Source organism: Merops nubicus, unplaced genomic scaffold, assembly GCF_000691845.1.
Source record: "Merops nubicus isolate BGI_N331 unplaced genomic scaffold, ASM69184v1 scaffold7016, whole genome shotgun sequence".
Lineage (NCBI taxonomy): Eukaryota > Metazoa > Chordata > Aves > Coraciiformes > Meropidae > Merops > Merops nubicus.
This window is the reverse complement of record NW_008615541.1, coordinates 21,484-46,414: the sequence shown is the minus strand read 5'-3', so window position 1 is coordinate 46,414 and position 24,931 is coordinate 21,484. Positions and strand designations below refer to the sequence as shown.

Below are 24,931 nucleotides of genomic sequence, written 5' to 3'. Positions count from 1 at the left end.
ATAGATGGATTTTTTTAATATAGCACATGAGGCTCTTGTGATTATTGGAAAAGGCAGTGTGAGGAAGTACCAGAGCAGGAACTATGCTGAGGGTTATAGCGCAAAGCAAAGACATACAAAGATCTGCCAGTCCTTACTGGAGTCTCACTGACTTTTTTTTCCCAGCCCACATCTTTGCTGCCCTCATCTTAGCATGGTACCATTTATTTTGTAAACAAAATAGAAAGAGCAGGAGTTTCAGATTATGTCATTCCCTTGAGTGACAACAAGTGCACGAAGTGACAGCCTCAAGCTGTGTGTGAAGGCAGTCTCTTCAGGAAAGACAGCTTGACAAGTCTCTTGTCCTCTTCTTCCTCTTTGGTGTAGAATCAAGGGAAGGCTGGTAAACAAGGATTGCATAGCCTTCAAAATAAAGATTTCAGCTTACAAAATAAAACAGGCTAATTAAGTTCTCTCCTTGGCTTTCCTCCTGCTATATGGAATGGAGCTCAGCAACCTCAGCTCAGCAACATCCTCAGCAAATGCAGGAGCTGAATCTCTACTCGTTCTTCTTATCACTCTCTCTTTGGGGTTTATGCATGCAGAATTTCACATTGTTGCTTTTAGGAGGCAGATGTGAAAACCCTAGGCCTATTGCAACCGTCTGGCATTAAATATGTGCAGGAATACACAGAACACTATTGCACAGATCAGGAGGGGAACTAAACTAGTTCCTGAGCAAGTGGGTAAAATTGCTGCAAGGAAAAGAAGAACCCCGAGACCTGAAAACTTTTGCAAAACAGTCACGCTGCAAAAGGATCACTGCTAAATGAACTTTTCAGTGCAAAGAACAACATAAAATGCTGCATGTAATCAGCTAGCTTAAAAGAAATTCTAGAGACAGAATGAGATAGCATTTAATTTTTTACATACTCTATTTTCACACACTTTTTACACACCTTTTGCAGGGTTTTGTAATATTACAGCAATGTCATTTCACTAATTTAGAAGGTGCAAACACCAGAATTAAATGAGGGGTGATGCGTGGGTGGTTTTGGTACTAGTTCTGCTCACGTCTGTCACTTGCAGCAACCAGCCAAAGACTGTTGTGCGTTGTCCTGTCATGTTTTAAATGAATGGGGAAACTGTCAAACGTTAGGGAGCACCAGAACTCACCAGCTATGGAAGGGCCCAGTACCTCCACCCTGTCTTTTGAGTTCAGGCAGTGAGGTCAGCTATGTGCTAGGCTAGCAGCAGCTGAAATATATTCTGATTCATGGCCTGTACTTAGGCTGTTAAGAGGATGTCAGACTTTGCAGCTGCTGTAACTGCTGTAAGATTAGCTCCTGCTGGGTTTGTAGCCTTCCAGAAACCTCTTGGGCCAGTAAGTCTATGTTTCAGCAGCTCTAGTGCCTGTGGAGCTTCCAGGCAAGATAGGGCTGCCAAGGCTCAGAGCATCCTGAATGCCTGTACTTGCTCACCTGAAGAAACTGTAAGTAACTTAAATTAAACTAAATTAAGGGGAAGAAAAAGGCAACCATAATGCTGATATTTCTGGGCAGGGAGAACAGGCTTGTCTTCACAGCAAGAATGGACATCCACAACTCAGAACAGCCTTCCTCCTTTCCTTCCCCAGCCACTCTAGCTGTTTGGCTCCCAAAGGCTACATCCATAAATGAAAGTATGAGGGGCTAGACCCTCTGCTGACATCCATTTGGAACGTCTATCAAAGTGACCCATACCATATGAAAGCCTGGCCCATCACAGAACCTATCAAACGAGGTTGCTGCAAACCCCGTTTAACAAGTTTGGTTTTAAGTTACTGAAGCTTGGGAGGATTCTGTGGAGGAAGGTGATTAAAACACTGGCACTGCCAGTCCTGCCTATGTGAGGAGGTGAAGAGCTGCTCTTCATCCCTGGGCTATGTTTGAGCAGTTATTTCTGCACATCTCAAGAAGGAATATTAATGCAGAAGTCATTTGTGTCATTCAGATAGCTGTGTCTGTCTATTTGTATTAGAAAAATGTAGAAAGGTATGATTTTTTTTTTTTCTGTAATGGATCTTTGTTCAAGTCCCACTCACATCACCTTATGTGTTCCAGGAGAAATTTAATGAAGACAGTGGCATTTTGGAAGTAAAGGCAGGAAAATTGCTGCTAGCCAGAACACAGGTTTTTATTTGCCCCAGCTCCCCTCATCCTCATTTTTACATTGTGACCAAATGTCTTGTGACTGCCAGAATCAGGCCCTAAGAAAGTGAGTTTCTAAGTGAGTCCAGAGCAAGATCGGCTGTGCCAAGTCATTTTTCTGGTAGATAGGAGTCACACAGGTTTTATTCCACCTCTTCCGTTCTTGCCCTCATTAGCAGTTCACCATCTTGCTCGCAATTGCAGATCAGATCAGCATTTACTCTGGACAGCAAACTTCAGTCATTCACATGTGGTAAGAAGCTGTTTGCTCCAGTATCCGCAGGATCAGGCCTGTGAAAATGTCTCTGTGCTGTAAAGCTGTGAGCATGGCACAAGGCTACACTGGGCTCACTCAGGCTTTCAGAGCTATGAAATTGTGCAGGGTCCAACACAGGGTGTTGCAGCTCTGGCAGAGGGCCACTACTATTCAAACTGCCCTTCTGCTTTTCAAAGCCTAAAAATACCTTTAAAGAACATCACACTTACACACATTTCACCTTTTTGGAAAGGAGGTGGGCTTCTGTCAGTCATTTTGGGAGGAGATCTCTATTTTTGTGGCACAGGGGGTGGAATACACAGGAGAACAAGCCAGCAGAAGGCAGGTTGCCTTGTTCCTCCCTAGAGCCTGGACCTCACTGAAGAATGGTCCCTCTTAATCCCAAAGCTTCCTCCAAACTACTGTTGTGTACACTGTGTTGCAGGTTTGGGAGTGGTGATACCACAGAGGCAAAACATTCAGAAACCAATAAACTTCCTTAATAGTTGTTTTTGGGGTGGGTTGTTTGTTTGTTTGTGGGGTTTTTTTTTTGTTTTTTTTTTTTTTTAAACATGTACACTTGGGATAAATATCCTCTGGCTTGTAAGCTCTAAAATATATTTGGGCAATTTCACGTTTTTCTTTCTAATCACAAAAGCAAAATGCTTACTTAAATTCTTATCTTATATAGTGTCATAGTTCCCAGGGCTAGGGACCCTGTGAGACTTGAAAATATGAAAAATAGCCTATCTAGTGACACACGTCCTCAGTTTTGGCCTGAGCAGAGAGGAAGGTTTGCATGTACCCAACAAGGGCAGTGTTAGATTACATTTGGAAGCTTCTGTGGTCATTGAATTACTGGAAGAGAAATAGTTCTAGTGATTATTTATCAAAAAGGATCAGCAGGAGTGCCAACTCAGACCTAAGCTGATAGAAAAAATTACAATGCTGAGAAGAGATAACACTTCTTTGCATTCTGTATTACATTTCAGTACTGGAAGTTATATAAAGTGGCAAAACATTTTTTGTCAGAAAACCTGACCAGTATTTATTTTATAACCTGTCACAAGGAAAAAAAAAATGTTTCAACAGTTTATATATGTTCAAATTATGAAAAGTTATATGTAAAGATGATAGAAACATGTTTGAAACGGAACTATGGACATGATTCAATGGTTAACTTATTTCCTAAATGAATGAGAAAGGAAACAGGTTGCTGCGAGTTTCTGCTCCCACTTCCTTATGAGAGGAGACATAGACACCGGTCCAGAAAGAAGAGGGCAGTTGTGCTTGCTCGTCTCAGGCAATCATGGGTAACTGGGTGGAGAATGAAGGACTGTCCATCTTCGTTGTTGTAAGTACAATTTTTATTATGATTTGTGTCTAGTAAAAAGTTCTACACGAAGTTGTACTAAGCAGTTCTCACTGTGCCAGTGAATGACGCATCTGATTGTACTGGAACTAAGTGCAGTGAAATGCTTCAAGAGAATAATTTTTAAGGCGCTCTGTCTGGTACCTCGATTGCTTGATTCATTGTCAACTGAGAAATGATTGTATGTTAATTTTCATCTGCTTTATTAGAAATAGTTAAGTAGCTGGGGTTTTTGGACACAGCAGTAAGCTAAGGAAAGCAAATAACGTTACATCTCACTTAAGTATGTGCCCTTCAACAGAGAAAGCAATTACAACAACCACCATTTCTTCTGCTTCTACAAACAAAAGTGGGTGTAACTAAGAACATGGTGTCTTGATGGTATAAAATCTGTATTAGAGTCAGCTTCCAGAATTTAGAGCAGACTTTCATGAATCCTTCATTAAGACAACTAGTATTTGAACTGAGTTTGTATGCAGCTTGTACAGAGTGGCTGTGAAAGTAGGTTATATTAATTCTGAGCAAGATTTAGAAGTACTGAAAATCCCAGTGGCATTTAAAATTGCTAAAGAGTAAAGCAGGGCAGTCCTCCTTGGAGAAAACTTAGAGAGAAGTTAATATTTCAGTATTTCCTTTTTTTCACTTCATAGTGTAATAAAAGACCTATAGGTGTACAATTATGTATGTGTATATATATATAAAACACCACATAAAACACCAAAATATAACACCAGTTAAGGTATTGTTGCCAAGTGTGGTTAGTAGATAAAAATACCTAGAGGAAAAAAAAGAAGACAGAACTTATATATATTCATTGAAAGGTGAATCTTTATTCAAAAAGGTATTTCTGCTTTTATGAACAATTGATACTTAGATATTATGTTGTAGATATGAAGCTCTACTTTTGAAACATAACTCTGGCACTTCAGTGCTTTGAAAAGCAGTAACAGCGTTTGCTGTCACCTTCAGTGACTTGAGGAAGCTGAAACTGCCAAGAGGTGAATTCTGGCCTTTTTTTGTTTTTCCACCAGAACAAAAATATTAAAAGAATTTTGTAAGAGGTCCTTATTTTACTCAGATAAAGAATTTGTTTTTAGAGCCTCAAAGCTATAACAAGGTCAGTTAATAGAGAAGGAAACAAATGAATTCACTGATAAAGAAACCACCTAAAAGGACAGTTCACTGGAAGCCTTACCAAAGTGTTCTGCATTGTCCTCTCCAGCCTTACTGCACACTGACTAGGTACAGGGTTGCCCAGTGCCTGATAGAAAAAGGACAGCCATGATTCCTACTCATGTACCTCAACAAAACAGAAACATGGTAGCCTTAACCCAAGCTTATTCTGCCTACATTGGCCCTAGCTAAAGAGCGTGGATGGCTGCTAACTGTGCAACTCAACCCAAGCTGCCAGAGAGTCTCACAGTGTTTTTCAGAGGGTCCATGTTCCCTATGGGTCAGCACCAAGAAGAACTGTGAGAGACTATCAAGGATCATACTAAACATGTTGGTCTTCAGGGCAAGCTTTCTGGTTACCATACATAGGATTGGCACACTCTCACTTTAAATATGTATCCTGAGCATTTAATCCTGAGATGAGCTTGGTTTCTTAATGAGGAATTGGGGATTTCCTGTATACTGCCTTACCCCATTGGAAATCCCTTCATTTCCCTGTACTTACACCACTAGGGTAAAGCATTTTCAAGATCTATACTAATCCCAAGTTTTTTACAGCATCATCAGCACCAAAGAGCTATAAAAACATATGGATTAAGGAGGGGTGAGGTACTGCAACGTCACATTTTCTGGCATCCTTAACTTCTAACCAGAGACTGAGTTTTTTGCCGGTTCTTGGGCTTTCCTCTATTCTCATGCACCACCTAGTAAATCTACTTAGACTGAGGGTGTACTGGTACAGACTGGTTTCACTGTGGGCTGGGAAATCAGTCAACCAGCTTCAGAAGGGCAAAAGTTCGGATTTACTACAATCTCTTTGGGTGGATGGGCTTGTAGCTGCCTTAGACAGCTTTGACAAGCTGTCTAATTTCTTCTTCCCTAAAGGAACCTGCACCATAGGATGTGCAAGTGTGAGAGAATACTACAGTACAGTTATGAAGAAGCTCAGTTTTGAGTAGTCTAAACATTAGAAGTACATGAGCTGAATATTTCCTGCTGGCTCATTTCAGACCTTCAGATCATCCTACTCGATCAAACCCTATGTGTAATTTGGGCTTCCTATATTTAGATCTCAGGCTTCTTTGTCCTTTGTCACAGGTCCTAGGTCTTCCTCTTACATAAATATGTCTGAGGAACTGCCACGTGAAAGAGCCTCTAACCTTTAATGGTGTTTGGAGGTTCAGCTAGACTCACAGACATAGCTAAATACCTGTAGTATGGCGGCTCTTATACAGTCATGTCTAAATCCTTTGAGCTATGCAAAAGTTTTAACTATCTGTTGCTGTATTTGGAGTTATTGCCACTCCTGTACTTCTTTGTGCATACATCAGAGCCCATTTCCACTGGAAAAAAATTCTATAGCCCCTGCTGAGCCCTTTATGCCCTGAAGTAGACCTCTCTGTGCAAATAGGAGCACAATGAAATAATTGACCACTATCTGAACAGCGTAAATTCAGATGTATGATCTCTAACAACAAACTGTAAAGCTTCCTGTTCCATTTCTCTTTCAGCTTGTATGGCTGGGTTTAAATGTCTTCCTCTTTTGGTGGTACTATCTTGTATATGATGTCCCACCAAAATTCTTCTACACCAGAGTACTCCTTGGCGTAAGTACAAAACATGTTATGTTTTGGCATAGACAAAGCACATAGCATTTTTTCCCTAGTTTTGACTGAAACAGGATCAAAAGGCTGGAGCAGCAGGTTCATGTAGGAGTTAAGTCACGTGCAAATAGATAACTGAATGTTATCTATTGTCTAGATGTCCAGTGTTTCTGAATAGAAAGCTAGTATGCAAAATAGAGACATCCTATTCTAAAGATGATGGTAATTATCTGGTAATTAAAGTGAACATGAATTGTGGCTGCTTTATCAAGAAAAAAGATGGACAAAATACTGCCATTGAACCCTTGTGCAATCATTTCCCCATGTAATTATATTTCACAGCATGAATAGTTTACAAAGCTATTAGCTCTGAAAAGCGATCATCATTCACATATTCATCAAGTGTGTGAACAGTAGTCAAGTAGTGAAGTGATCCTGGACCCTGGGCTATTCAACATAATCCAACTGGTTAATGCAGCATTATGTGTCCTGCTACGCACCTCCTTCCAAAGCTACCATAAGTCATGATCCATTGACAGAGAAAAATAATTTGTTCAAATATTTTAAAAGCCTGATCAGGAACAAAAAAAGTCAGTCTAAGCTTCAATCTACAGAGCACAGCACTTTGTAACAGGTTTGCAAAGGCATGGTTTAATTCAGCAAAGCACAAATTGCCATTCTGCATACTCCTTCACATCTGTGGATCAAATTCTGTCCTTTGCAATCATGGTGTAATCGCCTTTGAAGTCACAGAGACCTGTGCTTGGGTAACTAGAGCTCAGTGTAACCCCAAGTTAGTAACTGTGATTTGAAACCTAGAAGGGTCACAATCAGTGCAGGGAGAGCAAAGTCTGTCTTTTCCCTCCCTCCATTGTGTTTGGGCTCATATGGTCATTATACCCTCCTTTCAAACAGTCTTTGTTCAAAAATCTGAAATCACTCAGGATACAAAGATCAATATTAAGGGAACACATTCCTAAAAGATAAGGCAACAAATTTCCCTGGACTCCCTTTACTGAAAACAGAGAACTCGGAACATCTTTTCTCACAAGCTGGCCTTCTGTCTACCATAACCCTCCTTGCCAACTGAAGCCACAGCAGTGTGACTTTCCTCACAGCTTTAGGACAGAAAACACTGCTAATGGCTTAGACTTGCATTTGTGCTTGGCCATTGATTGTCAGACATGACAGGGAGCTTTTTGTACAACCATGTTATTTCAAAACTGGAAATAGAAGATGTCTATCTGGAGGTATGTGTTCTGCCTGCATATATGTCCCTGACTTGGCCTGCACATGAATAGTCTGAAATGTGAACATTGCTAATTAGCTTTAGATCTCACAGTCATGAAAAGCTGTGATGTAATACATAAATGAAAACTGTGCCTACCCATAATAATACATTTAATAACAGCATCTCTCCAATTACAGCGTGCTTTGGCTCTGGCAAGGGCTCCTGCAGCTTGTCTGAATTTCAACTGCATGCTCATTCTGCTGCCAGTATGTCGAAACTTGCTCTCCTTCCTCAGAGGATCAAGTGCGGTAAGATGAAGAAAGAATTTCAAAATTTATGAAAGACAATAACCTAAGCAGCCTTGCAAATATGCCAAGCAACTTCATCCAAGTTCCCCAAATATACAGTATTTTGGGGATGTCCTCGTTTAAGTAGATAAGACTGCAATTTTGCTATGAGCAAGACTGAGGTCTATATGCTAATGGCATATCTAGAGCTCTGTTGAGAGGTTAGCCTTGAACTAGCCTCCTTCCAGTCTTCCATTTTTAATTCCCCCATGGGCATCATGCTGCCCAGGGTGCAACCTCCCTCTTCTGACTGGCAGCAGCTGTAGATGGTGCTTACACACAGTTGCCTTGTCACCACTGCAATACCCATTTGTAGCAGGAGATACTAATGCAAATCTTCCGTACTTGTGTATTCAGTTCTTAAAGTACATGTAGTCTTTTACAGACTTTCAGAATGGGACTTTTTTCAACTGGTTCATAAATTACATTCTTTCTTGTCTGAGCTGCATTCTCATCTCAGGGTGAAATAGTTCACATGCCTTTCAACCATTTCTAGCTCCCAAATGTAAATGTTATTTACAGCACCAAGGAACCACCACTAAGAAAAGGACAACTGATTCTAAGTGACAGCTGGAGAGGCTTCCTATGATAGTACTAGCTGTATCACTCTGCTGAATGACAATGCATGCCATGCTGCAGTGAAAAAGCAATATTCTCCTCAAGCTCATGAACTGTCCTTCCAAATATACAGTGATTCCACCTTTCTTTCTAACATCTTTAATATACACATGGTCGATAAAAACAGTTCACGGAAGTTGGTTTTCATCTGTAAATCCAGCACAAAATTCTTTCACAGAAATGAGACAGCTTGTGAGGACTGAAAAAGCAGAGCAAAAAAGAAAGCAGTAAAATAAATGCAGTGTTTCAAGAGTCCTTCATAGGGGAAGAGAGGGATGCAAACTAATAAGAAAATAATCAGAGACAACCCAGGCTGTATCTTTATATATAGTACATATATCCTGACAATGTGGCTGAATAAATGAAATGTGTCTGCCACATTAAGCTCCTAAATCACACTTAGTAGTAAGGCCAGTGCTCTGGATTTTTTAAGGCGTAACACTTAAGAACATAAAGTTGGGACTACACAGACCAGGCTTTCAGTCTTGTGTTATACACCTTCAGATTCTGGGATGCTACCAAAGCAGACACCCATACCCCCCACTATGTATGTAAAAGGAAAAATAATAGTCAGTAAAATTGTAGGGATAAAGTTTTTCTTCCCATGCCCCAAGAAAGACCAACTGGAATCTGCCGTGATGCAGAGCTGACTCTCCAGGCTGCTGAAGTCAATAAGGAACACAAGTTTAGTAAGAATTAATGTTGCTATTGCATGAATGCCACTGGAAAGTACTGATGAGCTCTTGATCACACAAGGTCTTCACACAGCCTGAAATGGATTCCACAGGGCTTGAGCTGAAAGCAGGTTGGGCAGATGTCTTCTGAGGTAAAAACAATGGAAGAGCTGAAGACACCTTTGGAAATGGTACTGAGAGGCTAAAAACTGATTCAAAGGAATCAGAGAACTGTATCCCAGACAGGACTTTATGCTACTTGTCCTGAATTGCTCATCTCCTATCATCTACAGCTTGACTTTTGTAGCCAGGGTCCTGATAAAGCTGTCCTCCTTATCTTAGTATTTAAGTTACAGAATAAGTCCTTCTGTCTTGAGCCCTGTCATGTAGGGACTATTAGATAGCTGGAGTTTTAACTCCTGTTGTTCTGCAGCTTGTGCTTGTTCTGCTGTTGTCCCTAATTGGCTATGCTCTGTGAGTAACATCTGTGAGGATCTGTTCAGAAAAATCAGGATTTTACAATGTCGCATAACTTACTGAAAGGGCAGTGAACTTTCCAAGACCAATGCCATTGGTGTTAAGGAGAGGGGAGGATTGTTCAAACCCACCGTTCAACAAGAATGTGGTGGAAACTCTTGCCCTTTACATTCTGCCACCCAGAAATCATACACTACAAAGTTATTTGCAGTTAGTTTAAAGAATAGCTATATTGTCATGGAATGTCTTTTATTGCTGTATTCATCATTGTAGTTAATGACTGTCACTGCTGAACCCAGCTACAGCATTTTGCCATTGCTTGCCCTTCTGCTTCTTAAACAGAAAGATCAAGGCAGCCAAGCAGGGTTGTCACTTCCTCACTATGCTACAGTTTATTCTACAGTCTTTTTAATTATTTCTCAAGACACATAATACAGAGAAGGCCAAATTTCTCCTAAATGTTGTTATCATCTACTGAAGTCATTGCAATTGCACCAGTGTGTTAGATTTTGCCCTTTAATCAATGTCACAGCTGGAGAATAACTGAAGGAGAGAATTGTTTCCTGCTCATCTGTTTATCTGCACAGATAATACTATGAGAGAGTTAGAAATGGACTGGAATGGAAGACTAAGGCCATTGCTAAGCAAATAACAAAGCAGAAATTTAACCACTCTGTTGTTTCATCAACCCTTCTTCTGTTTCACTCCTGGGCAGCTGGGATGATCAGCTCCACCCACCAGCTGGGAAGATATCTTACCTTACCTTGCTATTTACAAAGTTCATGTCCATCGAACATTTGAGAGAATAGTTTGGTCTTTCTCAATTTGTTGTGGGAAACATCTACATAGTTCTTGTGAGGAGGTGTTTGTGTTAGTTTGCATAGTGTTTTCTTCCCTTTGCCAGTCAGAAAAAACAATATAAAGATACAATACAGGATAATTCTACTGTGTGGAGACAGCAAATGCTAGCTTTACAGGAACTTGAAGTTATAGGAAAACTCCCACTGACCACAGCTCAACTCAGATGGAGCCTCTGAAGAACCTGCAATCATTTTTAATAAAATATCATCCTTATCAATCAAGTTCTTCAGTTTGTATGAACAGTGATATTTCCTTTCCGTTTCTCTTCAAGTAACTCCAGCAACAAGTTGTAAGTGAACACCAGGCAAGTACACCCAGCTTTTTGGAGAAGGAATTATTTCATATTACCAACCATAAGTGACTGGCGTGTTTGGGGTGGAGGCTCCCTGAGACAGTTATACCCAAACTTTACAATCTACTTCTACAGTGTGAACCACTGTAGAATCTGGATGCTAGGTGGCAACTCTACCAAAACAGCCACCCTGACATGGCCAAGTGTGATCTGTCCTGTTTATAGTGTGCAATTTAAATTTAACACAGACAAGATACATACTTTTGCCATAGTAGATGTTATACTTTTTTCCTCCTTATCAAATACTCTGTTTCAATGGGATGTCTTAGAACATAATCTGTTATTACTGTATTTTGAAGTATGGCTGAAAATATTTTTTGTCTATATTTAGGAATCCTAAATCTTTACCAGAAATGCCACCAATTGTTGTGCTCAGAGTCTCTGTTTTTTCCCCCTGCATTTAAATAATTATGCATAGGCATCACAAATAGTCTTCAAATACTTTTTTTTCTTCGAACCCAAAGTGCTGCTCTACCCGTGTCAGACGACAGCTGGACAGGAACCTCACCTTTCACAAAATGGTGGCATGGATGATCGCCCTTCATACTGGTTGGTGCTCAGATATTTCTTCATTTATTGTTTTCTTATGTGTTTTACGCAGAACTTAGAAGATTCAGCTTCTTAAGGATATGGACAGAGGCCTGATTTCATTAGCCTAAAGGAGTCAGTGTGTGCCAAGGCTTAAATCATCTTCCAAATATTTTTCTGTAACTGGCAGACAGCAAAACATAAGTAAGAAAGGATACCTTTCTCTTGGACCATTAGCACCATTCATGACACTGGTTAATAAAGGGCCAAAATTTAATTACATTTTAATTTAATTTTTAAACCCTTTTTAATTTAAAGGGTTTAATTCTTGTTTAGACTTATTTCTTAGCTGCCATGACTGAAACAATAGATATGACAAAATAAAAGGGAATTAAAAGCTTGAACAGGCCACAGAAATGTTTTCATATTCTACCTCTCACTTCCTAAAGGTTTTCTGTCTTCACCTCCCCTCCCCTCTTTCCCCATTAAATTTGTCACTTCTCATTGCAAGTACCTTACAAATCATATATCCCAGAACAGTCTCTGTATCAGTAGATTACTTGAGCTGAGCAGGTTCCCTTCTGGAGCTGTGGCTGAAATCTCACCACCACTTTGTGGAAAAGGAGCAGGGTGATACAGTTAACATAGGGCCACAGAGGAGGACTGCAGCAGAGATGGATTGTTCAGGAGTGTGAGATCTTTACCCATCTGGCCTTGTTTTGTAGTTGAATAAATGTGTGGTGATACAAAAGGGGAAAAAATTTGAGAAACATTGTACAACTTACCCCTGCAATAATGTGTAGTGGAAATAGTATGAAACCCCTCAGCTGTACATGTTTTATGGGACACATCCAGCTCAGCAAGAGCATTATTAGTGATTATCAGCAATACAGCAGAGCAAAGCAGCACTAGCAAATGTGACACCAAAGAGATCCAGATTCAATTCTTGGCTCCTCTACAGAACTGAATCTGGCTGATCCTGACAAGTAATTTAAGCCACCCCATACTTCAGTTTCCCATATATTAGGGTACTACTGCTTGAATTGCTGAAAGCCTTTGTTGAACAAAGATGTGTTGGAAGCTTCCCTTTATTTCTTTGCTTCCCACACATGAAAAGATGTGAAGTTCAGGTGGTAAAGCTTTAACAGCAAATCACATCAGTGACCTGAAATTGTGCCAAAGTAGGGGAGAGTGGCAAAGGTCTTGAGAAGCAGCTGACAAATGTTACAAAGTTTCAAACATTACTTAAAACCACTGAATATTTGTGTTGTGCTTAACCCTGATTATTTATTTCCTGTCACTTGTAGCAATTCACACCATCGCACACTTATTCAACGTGGAGTGGAGCGTGCAAGCCCGTGTTGAAGAGAAAGGAACTCTGGCAGCTGTGCTTTCTAGCCTTGGGGATAATGCAAATGAAAGCTATGTCAACTTTTTTAGAGAAACTATTAAGGTAAGTGACATCAGGCTGTGAAGAGCCATTATTACATTTGTTTAAGTGATAATGTAAGAATATTTGAGCAGAGTGCTTATTTCTGGTGTGCACAACCCGGGTTTGGGCCATCTTGCAGCAGAACCTTGTATAAGTAATTCTATATTTGTCAGCAATGCTGATGAATTTTGGTAGTTCTTTAAACTTTCTCACCCAAGGGTTTCAAAGTAGTCTTAAAACGTTATGTAAAAACAAATACCCTGTGAAGCAGTCTTCTGACTAAGGTAGATAAGTGACACAGAAAGGTACACAGAAATCGAGGCAAGCATTTTGAACTTCAAATTAAAAAAAAAAAAGAAAGAAACAAAAAAAAAAAAAAAAAAAACCCAAAAAACAACAGAAAACCACAAACAAAACAAGGAACTTCCCCATTCTTCAGAAGTACTGAGCATCCCAAGTCTGTATGAGTTATGAGACCCACAGCTGTGCAATGCTGTTGAAAAGGAGAGTTCTCATTCTGCTCCTTAAGTGTGGATGTAAGACTCCAACTCTTAACAACAGAGCTGTGCAAATGTATCCACCTTCCCCAAGCCTGTGCTGCTAAGCAGTGGCAGAGTAAGATGTGCTATGTGTGAATGGGTGAACCTTCCTCTCTACTTCTACTTACTTTAGTAAAGGTAAATAAAGTGGGCAACAAAAATGGAGTAGGATTTTGGCATTGTTGGCATACACATTCACAGAGGGTGACTTAAATACAAGGACTTGGTGAGTGAGACAGATTGGTGGTTCAGCTGGTTCTGTTTTGATGTGACCCCTTCCTTAGACCAATGTGTAAAATTATTTCACAGAATCCTGTGGGGGGCCTATATGTGGCTTTCACGTACTTGGCTGGTCTCACTGGTGTTATCATCACGCTGGCCCTCATACTAATCATCACGTCATCCACCAAAACCATCCGAAGGTCGTATTTCGAAGTATTTTGGTACACCCACCATCTCTTTGTCATCTTCTTTATTGGCCTTGTCATCCATGGTGCTGGGTGAGTATTCACACTTATCACACAATATATGATAATTACTATTTCTTCTTGTAAAGCCTTCTACACAGATATGTATAGGGAGTTAAGTCACTAAGCAGCAGTTATTTTTGATCATGATGGGCCAATACAGGCTCTGAAAGCCAAGAGTCTCTAACTGATACATGCAAAAAACTATTCACCTGTTTGAGGCTTTATGAGACTCTAGCCTACATAAGGTCAGCGAAACTCAACTTCTGATATTTTAATTGGAAAGCTCTTTTCCATGGTTCTTGCTTCTAATTGCTAACTTATCTTTCTCTCCTAAAAGGAACCCTATCACACACATGCATGTAAGGAATGTTCAGCAAAAAAATGATATAGAGCCCAGTATCTTGTTGGGTAAATGAAAACTATAATAACAGATTTATATTTCAGACTTGGATGAACTTTCAATACCAGCAGCATTTTAGAATGAATTTTACATCCTGTAGCTCAAATACAGGCAACTGCAAGTTTTTCTAACTCCTGTATCCCAAACATCTTTTTCTAGTGTTGGTTCATTCCATACCTCCTTCTGAAATAGCTGAAAAGCACAATGAAACAATTTTAGCACTACACAAATACAATTATAGCACTTAGAAAAATGAACTTTAGTTCCACTTTATAAAACCACAGAACTGATGCATAAGCAAAAAAGAAAAGACTAAAGTCTCCAAGCAATATTTCATAGTTTGTATTTATACCATAATGTTCATTTTAAGGGAATTTCTAGGTGCACTAGAAAGTTTGCTTTAAAAATGCCCAGTAAAAATGACTATTCAAAAACACTTCCCCTCAGTTCAGTAATGCCAAAGAAAATACAGAAATGAGACTACAACAGGAAGAACAAAAATAGAAGGCAGATGAGAATTGTCACCAGTGTATTTGTCCACTCCAGCTTCCAAAAAGAAGAAGGTTTGAGTAAAACCTGTTGAAGGAAAAGAACATATTTCACGTTTCCTGGAGCAAATATTGTGTCATTACTGACAAAATGTTCAAACTTGCCAGTAGTTACTACACAATGCTATCAGAAAGCAAGAGTTACTCTTTCTAGAGGTCTGTGAAGGAGCATATATTTCATAAAAGTTGACTTGGATGTTCAGTATACTTCTACCATTCTAATTGCACTGTACCGAAAAGACGAGAGTTTGGGCAGCAATGGGATTGAATATGGATGGAGATAAAGCCAGGAATATTGTTATCTGTAGAGGGAAGTATGCTTTCTGGCTGTGAACTCTCAGTGATCTCAACTCCTTGAGTTCTCTAAAGGTGAGAACGACATTTTGAGTTTAGAGAAAACATTAATATACTAAAAGTTGGATGGGCTTGTTATACTCAAGGAAGACCTATTAGGCATGCAAAGATGGATGTTGCAGAATAAGTATGATCTGCCAGTCTCGCAGTAACACATTGGAGAGAGGCATAGATGTCGGTTTATCTCAGGAGAGAGAAGGCTGTGTGTCATACATACATATATACCCATCCATCCATATATATGTACGTGTGTATATATATATATCTCTACAGAAGACTGAACCAAAGCTAACAGGATCAAAGGAGCAGATTTTTGTCCATTACAAGTGGTTACAGTACTTTGGTAGGACTGATATTTTTTGTGCATGTGCTATGTGTCACCTACAAAGGTCCCAAACTTCCCATCACAGTAGCTGTAAAGAGGAAAGTACAGAGATCCAGATCCCCTTGTCTTGGGAACTAGGGTATAACTTTCAGCCAAAAAGAAGTAAATATAAGACTATAGTACTGAAAGCTTCATTACAGTACTGGAAGACCATCTACACTGAGCAACAAGCGAAAATGTGTCTTTTCTTTTACTTGTACAGAGCACTGCCATTATCAAACCTTGCGTGGAGCATTGGGCAAAGGCAAAAACCCCCAGGCTCACTTTCGCTTAAGCAACGGGGCGAGGAGTGGCAGGAAATGGGTTCCTCCAGTTCCTGTAAGTCATCCCAGAGGGCAGGTCAGCTGAACCCCTTGCCACTAGTGGGGAAGTAAACTGCAGCTGGTGAAGTTCCTGCATGTTGCAACTCGTGATACTCCTAGGACAGTGTCATTCCTTGCTTTTATTTTTCAGGCAGGATGTTAAACTTTTAATGAAGAAGAGCTTCACTGGCAATGTTTATAAGCGGCACAATCTTTTCACTTTCAAGACTGTGCACACACTTTCTAACAATCCTTTGATAAATCTGTCACTTAAAGCAAAGTCACAAAGTCATACATATGACTTAAGATATCATGGTTTTTTTAAAACATCAGAAACATTGTCTGGTTAACTGAAAATGAGTTAGAAAGCAGGAAGAGAAGTCATGGGAAGAAATTAACAACTGAATTAAATTGGCATACAGCTGAACAGCCTAATCAGAATCAGACCATTTCTAGGGAAAGTCAGCAGGTCTTAATCTGAATTTCTCTACTTTGACCCTCATCCTACCAGTTACCATCATTTTTGGGACTCTCACACACCCCTGAGGTGGGCAGAACTCCAGGCAGAGGCAGGAAATGGTGTAGAAGATCGGAATATATTTTTCCTCCTCAAAACAGAAACTTTCAGTAGTCTTTCATCACTAGTTTTACCACTGGAAATGCAACCAAACTGGAGCAGTCAGGCTTCTCTACAGTAAAAAACAAACTTCACCAACAACAAAATCCTAACCAAGCAAAAATATAGAGGCCAGACGATCAGCTGACACAAGTTGGTGTCGCTGGCATAGCTGCTTTGTGTCAGAAGCATCTGTGTTTGTTCACATCGACTGAACAGCTACTCCACAGCTTTAGAAGGAGAGGAAGGGTCAAAGGAAAAATGTTTGTTGGAAAACACACTTCAGATTTCTAAGATAAACAACAGAAATAATTTCTGTACTGTCACTAGGAAATTGATTACCTTGCCCACTCCAGGTTTCTTTTTTCTTGAAGGAAAAAAGTAGGATAACTCTGAAAATAACGAAGTTTTCCTGTTGTGACCACATACTGGCAATGGTAATGGACGTAATTATTACTTCCTCACGTCATCTTCTGGACAGTATTTTCCCCCACAAACTGTCCTCACCACTTTTATCACTTTAATAGCAATTTTGTGGGTTGATTAGAGGACTAAAGCTGTATCAAAGCTGTAGCACTGAAGAAGTCCACAACTCCAGATAAGCAGAGTGGTACATAAATAGAATAACATAAGGGACAGGTAACTTTATTTTCTTTTCATCGCCTTAATTGTTTTGGTTTTTTGGGGGTTGTTTGTTTGTTTTTTTTCCAGGCGTATTGTACGGGGGCAGACAGCCAAGAGTCTGGATGAACATAATCCAGAGATCTGCTACAAGAACTTCACTCACTGGGGGGAGAGGGGAGCTTGCCCAATCCCACAGTTTTCAGGGAATCCTCCTATGGTAAGAATAGCTGTCTTAAGTATAAATCCGATTTAAAATATGTACAGTTTACTCCCTTTGTTAAATAACATATGCACTTGCTGTAGAAAAGCAGCTAAGTAACCCCCAGAGCTCTTCAGTGGCAGTTTTCTTTACGTAAAGCAGTAGATTTTGATACAAAGGATTATAAGTAGAAGTGGGCTACAGATAAACAACCAACCCACTTCCACTGTACCATCAAATGAGCACAATTAAAAGGCAAAGCAAAAGAGCAAATCTTATCTGAGAACTGTTTACCAAAAATGTATTTTGTGGCTTGTGAGGATTTCTAGAAAGTGCTATAATCCACATAATAAACAGTTTCACATTATTAATGGACTAATGATCTTTCACAGAAAATTAATGCTTCTAGAAATGTGCCAAGAAAGCTTCAGCTTTTATAGACTAACCAGGCTGGCCATACAGATTTCAGACTGTTCCACTAACAGAAGCCACATCTTTTCCTGCAGTTATACAGACCTGTGTCAATAACACATTCAGAGGCCTACTTTACATTTCATTTTGTTACCTTAATTTTTAGACTGAGACAAAATTACTCATAGGAGAATACTTTGCTATAACTCTAGTAGCAACTAAAAAGTTACCTGCAACTCTCCCCAGAGAAAGCAATTCCCTCTCTGACAAGAAGTAATTTTGAAGGTGTCGTACTTCTTAAGGGTTGCCTACTCTAGATTACTTGAATTTCACATCTGCTCATAGCATTTTGAGGACTTGATTTAATCAACATTGCTATATTAATTATCTGTCTTTTCATTTTATTCTGCTTACAGACATGGAAGTGGGTAGTAGGTCCCATGGGTTTGTACCTGTGTGAGAGGCTGGTGAGGTTTTGGAGGTCACAGCAGAAGGTTGTTATCACGAAGGTATGTGCTCATGCTACATTTAATACTGGACAAAACATTAGCAACTTTTCCAAAGGCTGCAGCAAAGCCAGCGGCTCCTACACAATGGACAATGTTATCAGTGAAAGGAGTGTTCTGGCGTCTATCATGATGCTAACCTCTAACATCTAAAAGTAGCCTGCCTCTGAACGAGAGCAAGAGGAGGAAGTTAGCTAAGGCACAGGACTGAATCTTAGGAAAGATAAATTAATTTTCTTTTTAATCAGTGAAAAATTCCACAACATAGAAATTCCACAACCTTGAGTAATTTAAGATACAAAACCTTTTTTTTTTAAAACTGTCCAGATATTTAGGAAATCTGCAATTTCAGCAGAAAAAAAGAGACCCCTGAAACATTGAGCTAGGGGGTGCCTATTTTGTGCAGCCAAAGCTAAGTCTAGCAAGCAAATGAGTATGGCACTAAGCTCAACAATATAAAAACTACCCTGGCCTTTCCAAATGTAATTTCCTCACGTGGCACTGTGCTACATCTTGTGGACATACACTGTTCAAATCATAGCAGGATTTGGGGGATGACATTAAATGTCTCTACTTTGCCCTGGCACGATGCTGACATGTTGGAAGGCTCCTACATACTAGTATGCTTTTTGGTAATTTTACCAAAATACTTCTAAGCCATTTTTACACCACATGTCTATGGCATCTGCTTAGTTCCCTTTTGCTAGAAAAGTTCTTCTACAATCCTAACCATTTGATTCTTGATTGAAAGTCTTGATTCTCTGTCTCACAAATCTCTTCCGAAAAATGAAAATAACCTTGGCAGATAACTTTAGGATTAGAAAATCATCATAGTGACAGAAATACTAGCCTTGCTTCTGAAACATTTCTTCTATTTATTTGTGGCTAAAGATAAGTGGAATGCAAATGCCCATACTATACTTCCCACCCAGCTATAACATGAAAACATCAGATTCCAGTGGTACTATCTATCCAGTTCCCTATCTGTACACTAGCCCTACATTTTTGTCCCTATATGTAGAGTCAGATCCATTAACACTGCACTCTGTGCCATTGTATAAGGTGCATCTGGAATTAGCTATGGCATACATAGATCTGGTGATGTGTTACAAGGTGTGCCAGTCTGTTCTGTCCCTTTTGGAGTGACTGCAAGCATGGTGTGAAAATATACTCCAGCTAAAATCTTAGCATCTTCTGCAGTCTTTCATCTGTCTGTCAGATGCTGTTCCTCAGTTCCAGTTCTGCCTGGAACAAAGTTTCACTTGCTTTCCTTACACTCATTACAGAGGATGCTGTTACAATGGAAGATGTAGGTAGATATGACCAGGGAACAGTGGAGAGAGCCTTTTTATTTCTCCTGTGTTTTTTCCCTTGTCCCTCTCACTGTAGGTGGTCATTCACCCATTCAAGACAATTGAGCTCCAGATGATGAAGAAAGGCTTCAAGATGGAGGTTGGGCAATACATTTTTGTCAAATGTCCAGCAGTGTCTAAACTGGAATGGCATCCATTTACATTAACCTCTGCTCCAGAAGAGGACTACTTCAGCATTCACGTCCGTATTGTTGGAGACTGGACAGAGGGCTTGTTCAACGCCTGCGGATGTGACAAGCAAGAATTCCAGGAAGCATGGAAGTTGCCCAAGTATGTACAAAGAGTTTCCATGGTAAAGTCAATTAACACCTATGACAGTTTAAATTTTACTCAACCAGTTTGGTGGCACCTGTGATACAATCCTTAGCTACTTCCATCATAGATGTGGCCCTTAGATGTGGCTCTTTACAGTTTCCCCCTACCAACGCCACCTCTTCTTTTACTGACTAGTATTCAGCGTAAATGTGTGTTGTAGCAGACAAGTACCTGGACTTTATAGTGTTATTTTAAATGTTGCTAATAAATATTCATTATTGATTTATTAAGTGTTCTTTCAATTTCAGGATAGCTGTGGACGGCCCCTTTGGAACAGCGAGTGAGGATGTGTTCAGTTATGAAACTGTTATGCTTGTGGGAGCTGGAATAGGGGTCACTCCTTTTGCATCTGTACTCAAGTCTGTCTGGTACAAATACTGCCATGATGCAACCAACCTAAAACTCAAGAAGGTACATGTCTTCTTTCCCAGAACCCATGTAGTTGTTCAACGGCCAAAAGACCAAATCAATAGAGGCACAGCAAAGGTGACCTGGCTCCAGACGTGTGAGTCCTACAAGAATAGTCCTGTTACCTTGCAAGACTAGCGGGCAGGGAAGCAGTTGGGTCAAAAGCAAATACATAATGAAGGGAGAATAGCCCTACGAGCAAAATCACATATGCAAACCCTGACTGTGGCCCTGGGAATTTCCACTTGCAGTGGTGATGCTGTTCAATCTGTGTGAGAAAGCACTCATACAGCCCGTGCAAATATTGCATTCCTTCTGTAGGCACAGACAAAGAACAATTTTATGTCAGTGGAAGAGCACTGCTACCATCCTCCTCTCCCCACCTGCCCTTGGAAACTCCCTGTGCAGAGGTGTGGGAAGGAATTCAGAGAACAGAACTGGTTTTGTTACCTGTTTTAATTTACCTTAGCAGACAGGGAGATAGAGTCTACCTCTAAATCTATTAATTTATATCCTAACAAACTGTTTTACAAGGATATAAGTGGGGAAACATCACGAACTAAAAACGTAGCCCGCTGGTCATAGGGAAATAGAAATATGTTTCCTTGTTCTTACAGTCATTCATTCTGCTTCACAACCCTCCCAGCATCCAAACTTCTGAACAGCTTTGATATGAGCCTACTCATCTACTGTCAGGGTACCTTTTGTAGTGGTCAGGGCAATTTCTACAAGAACTCTCCAATCCTCATTCTGTCATCAGACATAAAACCAGAAACCATAAGTGCTTATGTCTCCTGACAGCTCACTCTTGTCTCTTCCAGATTTATTTTTACTGGCTTTGCAGGGACACTCATGCCTTTGAATGGTTTGCTGACCTCTTGCAGTCTCTGGAGGCTCAAATGCAGGAGAGGAATAACGCAGAATTTCTCAGCTATAACATCTACCTTACAGGCTGGGATGAATCTCAGGTAACAACGTGGCAGAAAATATCACTTACATGTGCACTGAGGCTGATGTCAGAAAGTCCGTTATATTTTGAGAAATGCTCAAATGATCTTTATCCTGGGCCTCCATCTGTCTCTCAAAGGTTCTCAATGCAGACAGTTATTATCCGTCAGAAGTTAAACGAGAGCAGCTGCTAACGTGCAAAATCCTTTCTGGCTTACTCTGGCCATGTTCTCTGGGAAGCAGTCTTTCCTCACAGCAGCAACCTCAGCTGACCATGCAAGTATCTCTAAAACAGCCAGTACTGCTTAAAGCACAGTTAACAGCATTTGGGACTGGTGAAGTTAATGCGCAGTTCGAGCAGTGGCAGCATATTTGTTTTAGGACTCTCATGAGTTCTCCATGTGCTGGTCCCATGCAAGTTGGTCACTGTAGGGATAATTTACTTGTGTCTCACTGTTTCAAAATTCACTAAGTGCTGTCTGTAGCTCAGCCAGATGGACAGGGAGGAGTAGGAAAAAACAGGAAGGAAAGAAGAAAAGTCACACAGTTTTTGACTGGGGGGAAAGTTACCCATAATTTTTTTCTCCTATAAAAGTGCTGCAGAACTCTGCAAGGCTTGCACTTATGCCCTTAACCACATCTTCTCTTCCTGCCTTTACTTAGCTAAGCTGGTACAGGTGAAAGTTACGCAGGGAGGGTGGAGAAGACCTCCTCATGTGGATCAAACCTTCCAGAGATCAAACTGGCAGGACCTCATTAAGGTCAAGGGAGTTATATTATTGTGTTATAAGGGGGTGTTTTGTTTTAATTTATGGCTTTATTTTACAGTTCTTAGACTAAAACTGTTAATAGCAAAAGAAATGTAATTAATTGCTCTGTTCAATGCTTCATAGTTTTAACTCTTGATACCCTTCAGTCAGGGGCACAGGAGGAGACAGACACTGGTAATCAGGACTTTACCAATGTTAGCTTTCCTTGCTAAAGACTCACAAATTCCATATTCATGGTTTGGAAATAATTCAGTGTGTATTGACATTATTTTTTTAACAGGACATAATGCTGCCATGTCTTTACACTGTCCCTTGTGGTTCATTTCCCACAGGCCACTCACTTTGTAGTGCATCATGAAGAAGAGAAAGATGTGATTACTGGTCTTAAACAGAAAACCTTGTATGGGAGACCTAACTGGGAAAATGAGTTCAAAACTATTGCGGGGCAGCATCCTGGGTAAGCCTGTACAAACTGATAGTGTCTGTGGACTTCCTTTCTGTACTATAATAGCTTCCTCTGTGTGCTAACAATCTCTAGGTATTGTCTATTCTTGGTTCAGACACAGACACGATCAGTGGTCTTGACCAAATTGTCTTATATATGTGTCTAATATATGTCTATAATTTAAAAAAAAAAAAATCATTCCTCACCAAAAATAAGATACTTCATGGAATGGTTAATTACTAACAGAAGTTTTAGCAAAACACCTCAGCATTTCAGCTGAAGTAGATAGGAATATCAGGTGATATCTGAATATGTCCAAAAATACTTTCTACCTCAAAAACAAAAACCTGAATACAGATGGAACTTTAGCTAAGCACCCAAAATTAGTAGGAAAAAAAACAGAGCTGTACCTTTCAAGAATCTGTGTTGTAAGCTCGTGGAAGCTCTATTTCCTTGATTCCACTGAAGTCAATAAACCTGTCTTCACTGATTTCTGCTGATCTGAGCTGAGACTTAGCCCACCATTTTTTTTAGAAGCAGCAATAAGTATCTTGAAAGTTTTAAGGGGTTATAAATTACAAGGGATAAATATCCAGTTCTACTTTAGTTCCTGTAAATGATAAAAAAAAACCCCAAACCTTATACCTACAGAACATAAGATTTATTTATACAAGGAATCTCCAGTGGCTCCATACCTAGGTCCTGACTGTATTTTCTTTTTCTTAACAGCTCCAGAATAGGTGTTTTTCTCTGTGGACCTGAGGGCCTAGCTGACACACTCAACAAGCAGAGCATCAGCAACTCAGAAGCTGACCCACGAGGAGTACACTTCATTTTTAATAAGGAAAATTTCTAATGCCCAAGGATGTGGGCGTCTTTTAATACGGAGTCTAAAGACTGGATGTCTTTTTCTATTTGGAGTCTGGAAAGGACAGCCCAGCTTCTAATCTCAGCTATATTGACACAAATCCCTTTGTGTATTGGGAATTTTTTTTTTTTTTGGCACTGTGGTAGAGTAAAAGAGTCAAGTTTTTACCTTAGGGAAGTTTGCACTGCCCTTCTTATGCTTGCAATTTAGTAGAAATCGATTTTCTTTGTCTGTGTGAGGGGATTTCCCCTCAATTAACTGCCTTTATCCTCCCATTATTCATAATGACTGCTGAAGGGTCTAGACAGCCATATGCATCTGGGAGCCAATTCACACTGATAAAGCTTAATGCTATTAAACAATAAAGTGTTCTAGCATAATGCTTGCTATTAAGAAATCTCTGCATACCAGCATCTCTCAGGCTTCTGAACACAAGCCTAAACTTCTTGTCCAAAAGATAATGCAGGCAACTGAAAAGCAGCCATTCTTCTTCAGGAAAACTGAAACATTCTTCTTCAGGAGAACCGGAAAGGAAAGACCTGGATTTCTCAGCACCGCTCCCACCCCAGCTGCAGGGGACATGACGAGGAGAGTCAAACCAAGATCCACACCCAGCATGTCAGTCATCACTCAGCTGCTTCAAACACTCTCAGTTTCACATCTTTAAATTCACGGTGCAGGGATCCAAACAAGAAGAGGTTTTGGGTTTTCAAGACCATCATTTCTGATTTTCAGTGCTGAAAAAGCTTGTTGCTAAATGATTTAATGAGTATTTTCTGAAGCATTTTTAAATGCACACAGTGCTTCTGGCCCTGTTGTTCAGCTATTCCTCTTGGATGGTGAAACAGGTTTGAGAAAACAATGATCGTGTGGACAGCAGCTGGAATAGAACCAAAACTTTCAATACCAGTAGCAGAGGGAAAAAAAAGAAAAAAATTCAACCCAGCATATGAAAGGGGGGGGGGGGGAAATAAAAGCCTTGCAGAAGCCACAGTTTAGTACATGGTCTCCTGTTCAGCCCAGTCACCTGCTTAGTGACTTTTTAAACTCCACAGTCAAGCTCTGTGATAGCTCCTACACAGCACAAAACGTTGATGATAGGTTCTTACAGTCACAGAAGAAAGTGATGGTCTCCTCCTGAATTTTCAGACAAGTTTGTGTAGCCATCTGGTTGCATGTGACATATTTTACACCTCAGTTTGCCAGACAGGATGTATTCCCATATTACACCATTTTTAAATGTTATCCAAGCACTCTGTGCTACCTCAGGAGAACAGCCTACCCGTTCCTATTTATTAATATCAGGTTTTGGCAAATGCTGGCAAAGATTAGCTTGTGGTGGGGAATTTTTCCGTTC

General features: G+C 40.1%; 1 protein-coding gene across 1 annotated transcript; it reads left to right on the top strand.

Moving 5' to 3' along the window:
- The first annotated feature begins 3,709 nt into the window (after positions 1-3,709).
- LOC103775101 (cytochrome b-245 heavy chain) lies at positions 3,710-23,757 on the top strand. The gene is made up of 13 exons (XM_008942543.1): positions 3,710-3,778; positions 6,481-6,576; positions 8,002-8,112; positions 11,598-11,682; positions 12,969-13,114; positions 13,942-14,132; positions 17,419-17,548; positions 18,358-18,450; positions 19,837-20,090; positions 20,384-20,546; positions 21,365-21,511; positions 22,594-22,718; positions 23,436-23,757. The coding sequence occupies exons 1-13, from the start codon at positions 3,734-3,736 to the stop codon at positions 23,560-23,562; spliced, it is 1,713 nt and encodes a 570-aa protein (XP_008940791.1). The 5' UTR covers positions 3,710-3,733; the 3' UTR covers positions 23,563-23,757.
- Positions 23,758-24,931: the final 1,174 nt, after the last annotated feature.

Bases quoted from the DNA above. Each gene is read 5' to 3' on its own strand.
- LOC103775101 (XM_008942543.1), top strand. From the start codon at position 3,734: ATGGGTAACTGGGTGGAGAATGAAGGACTGTCCATCTTCGTTGTT. The intron at 3,779-6,480 runs GTAAGTACAATT...TTTCTCTTTCAG, and splicing joins GACTGTCCATCTTCGTTGTT to CTTGTATGGCTGGGTTTAAA. The intron at 18,451-19,836 runs GTATGTGCTCAT...CTCTCACTGTAG, and splicing joins AGAAGGTTGTTATCACGAAG to GTGGTCATTCACCCATTCAA.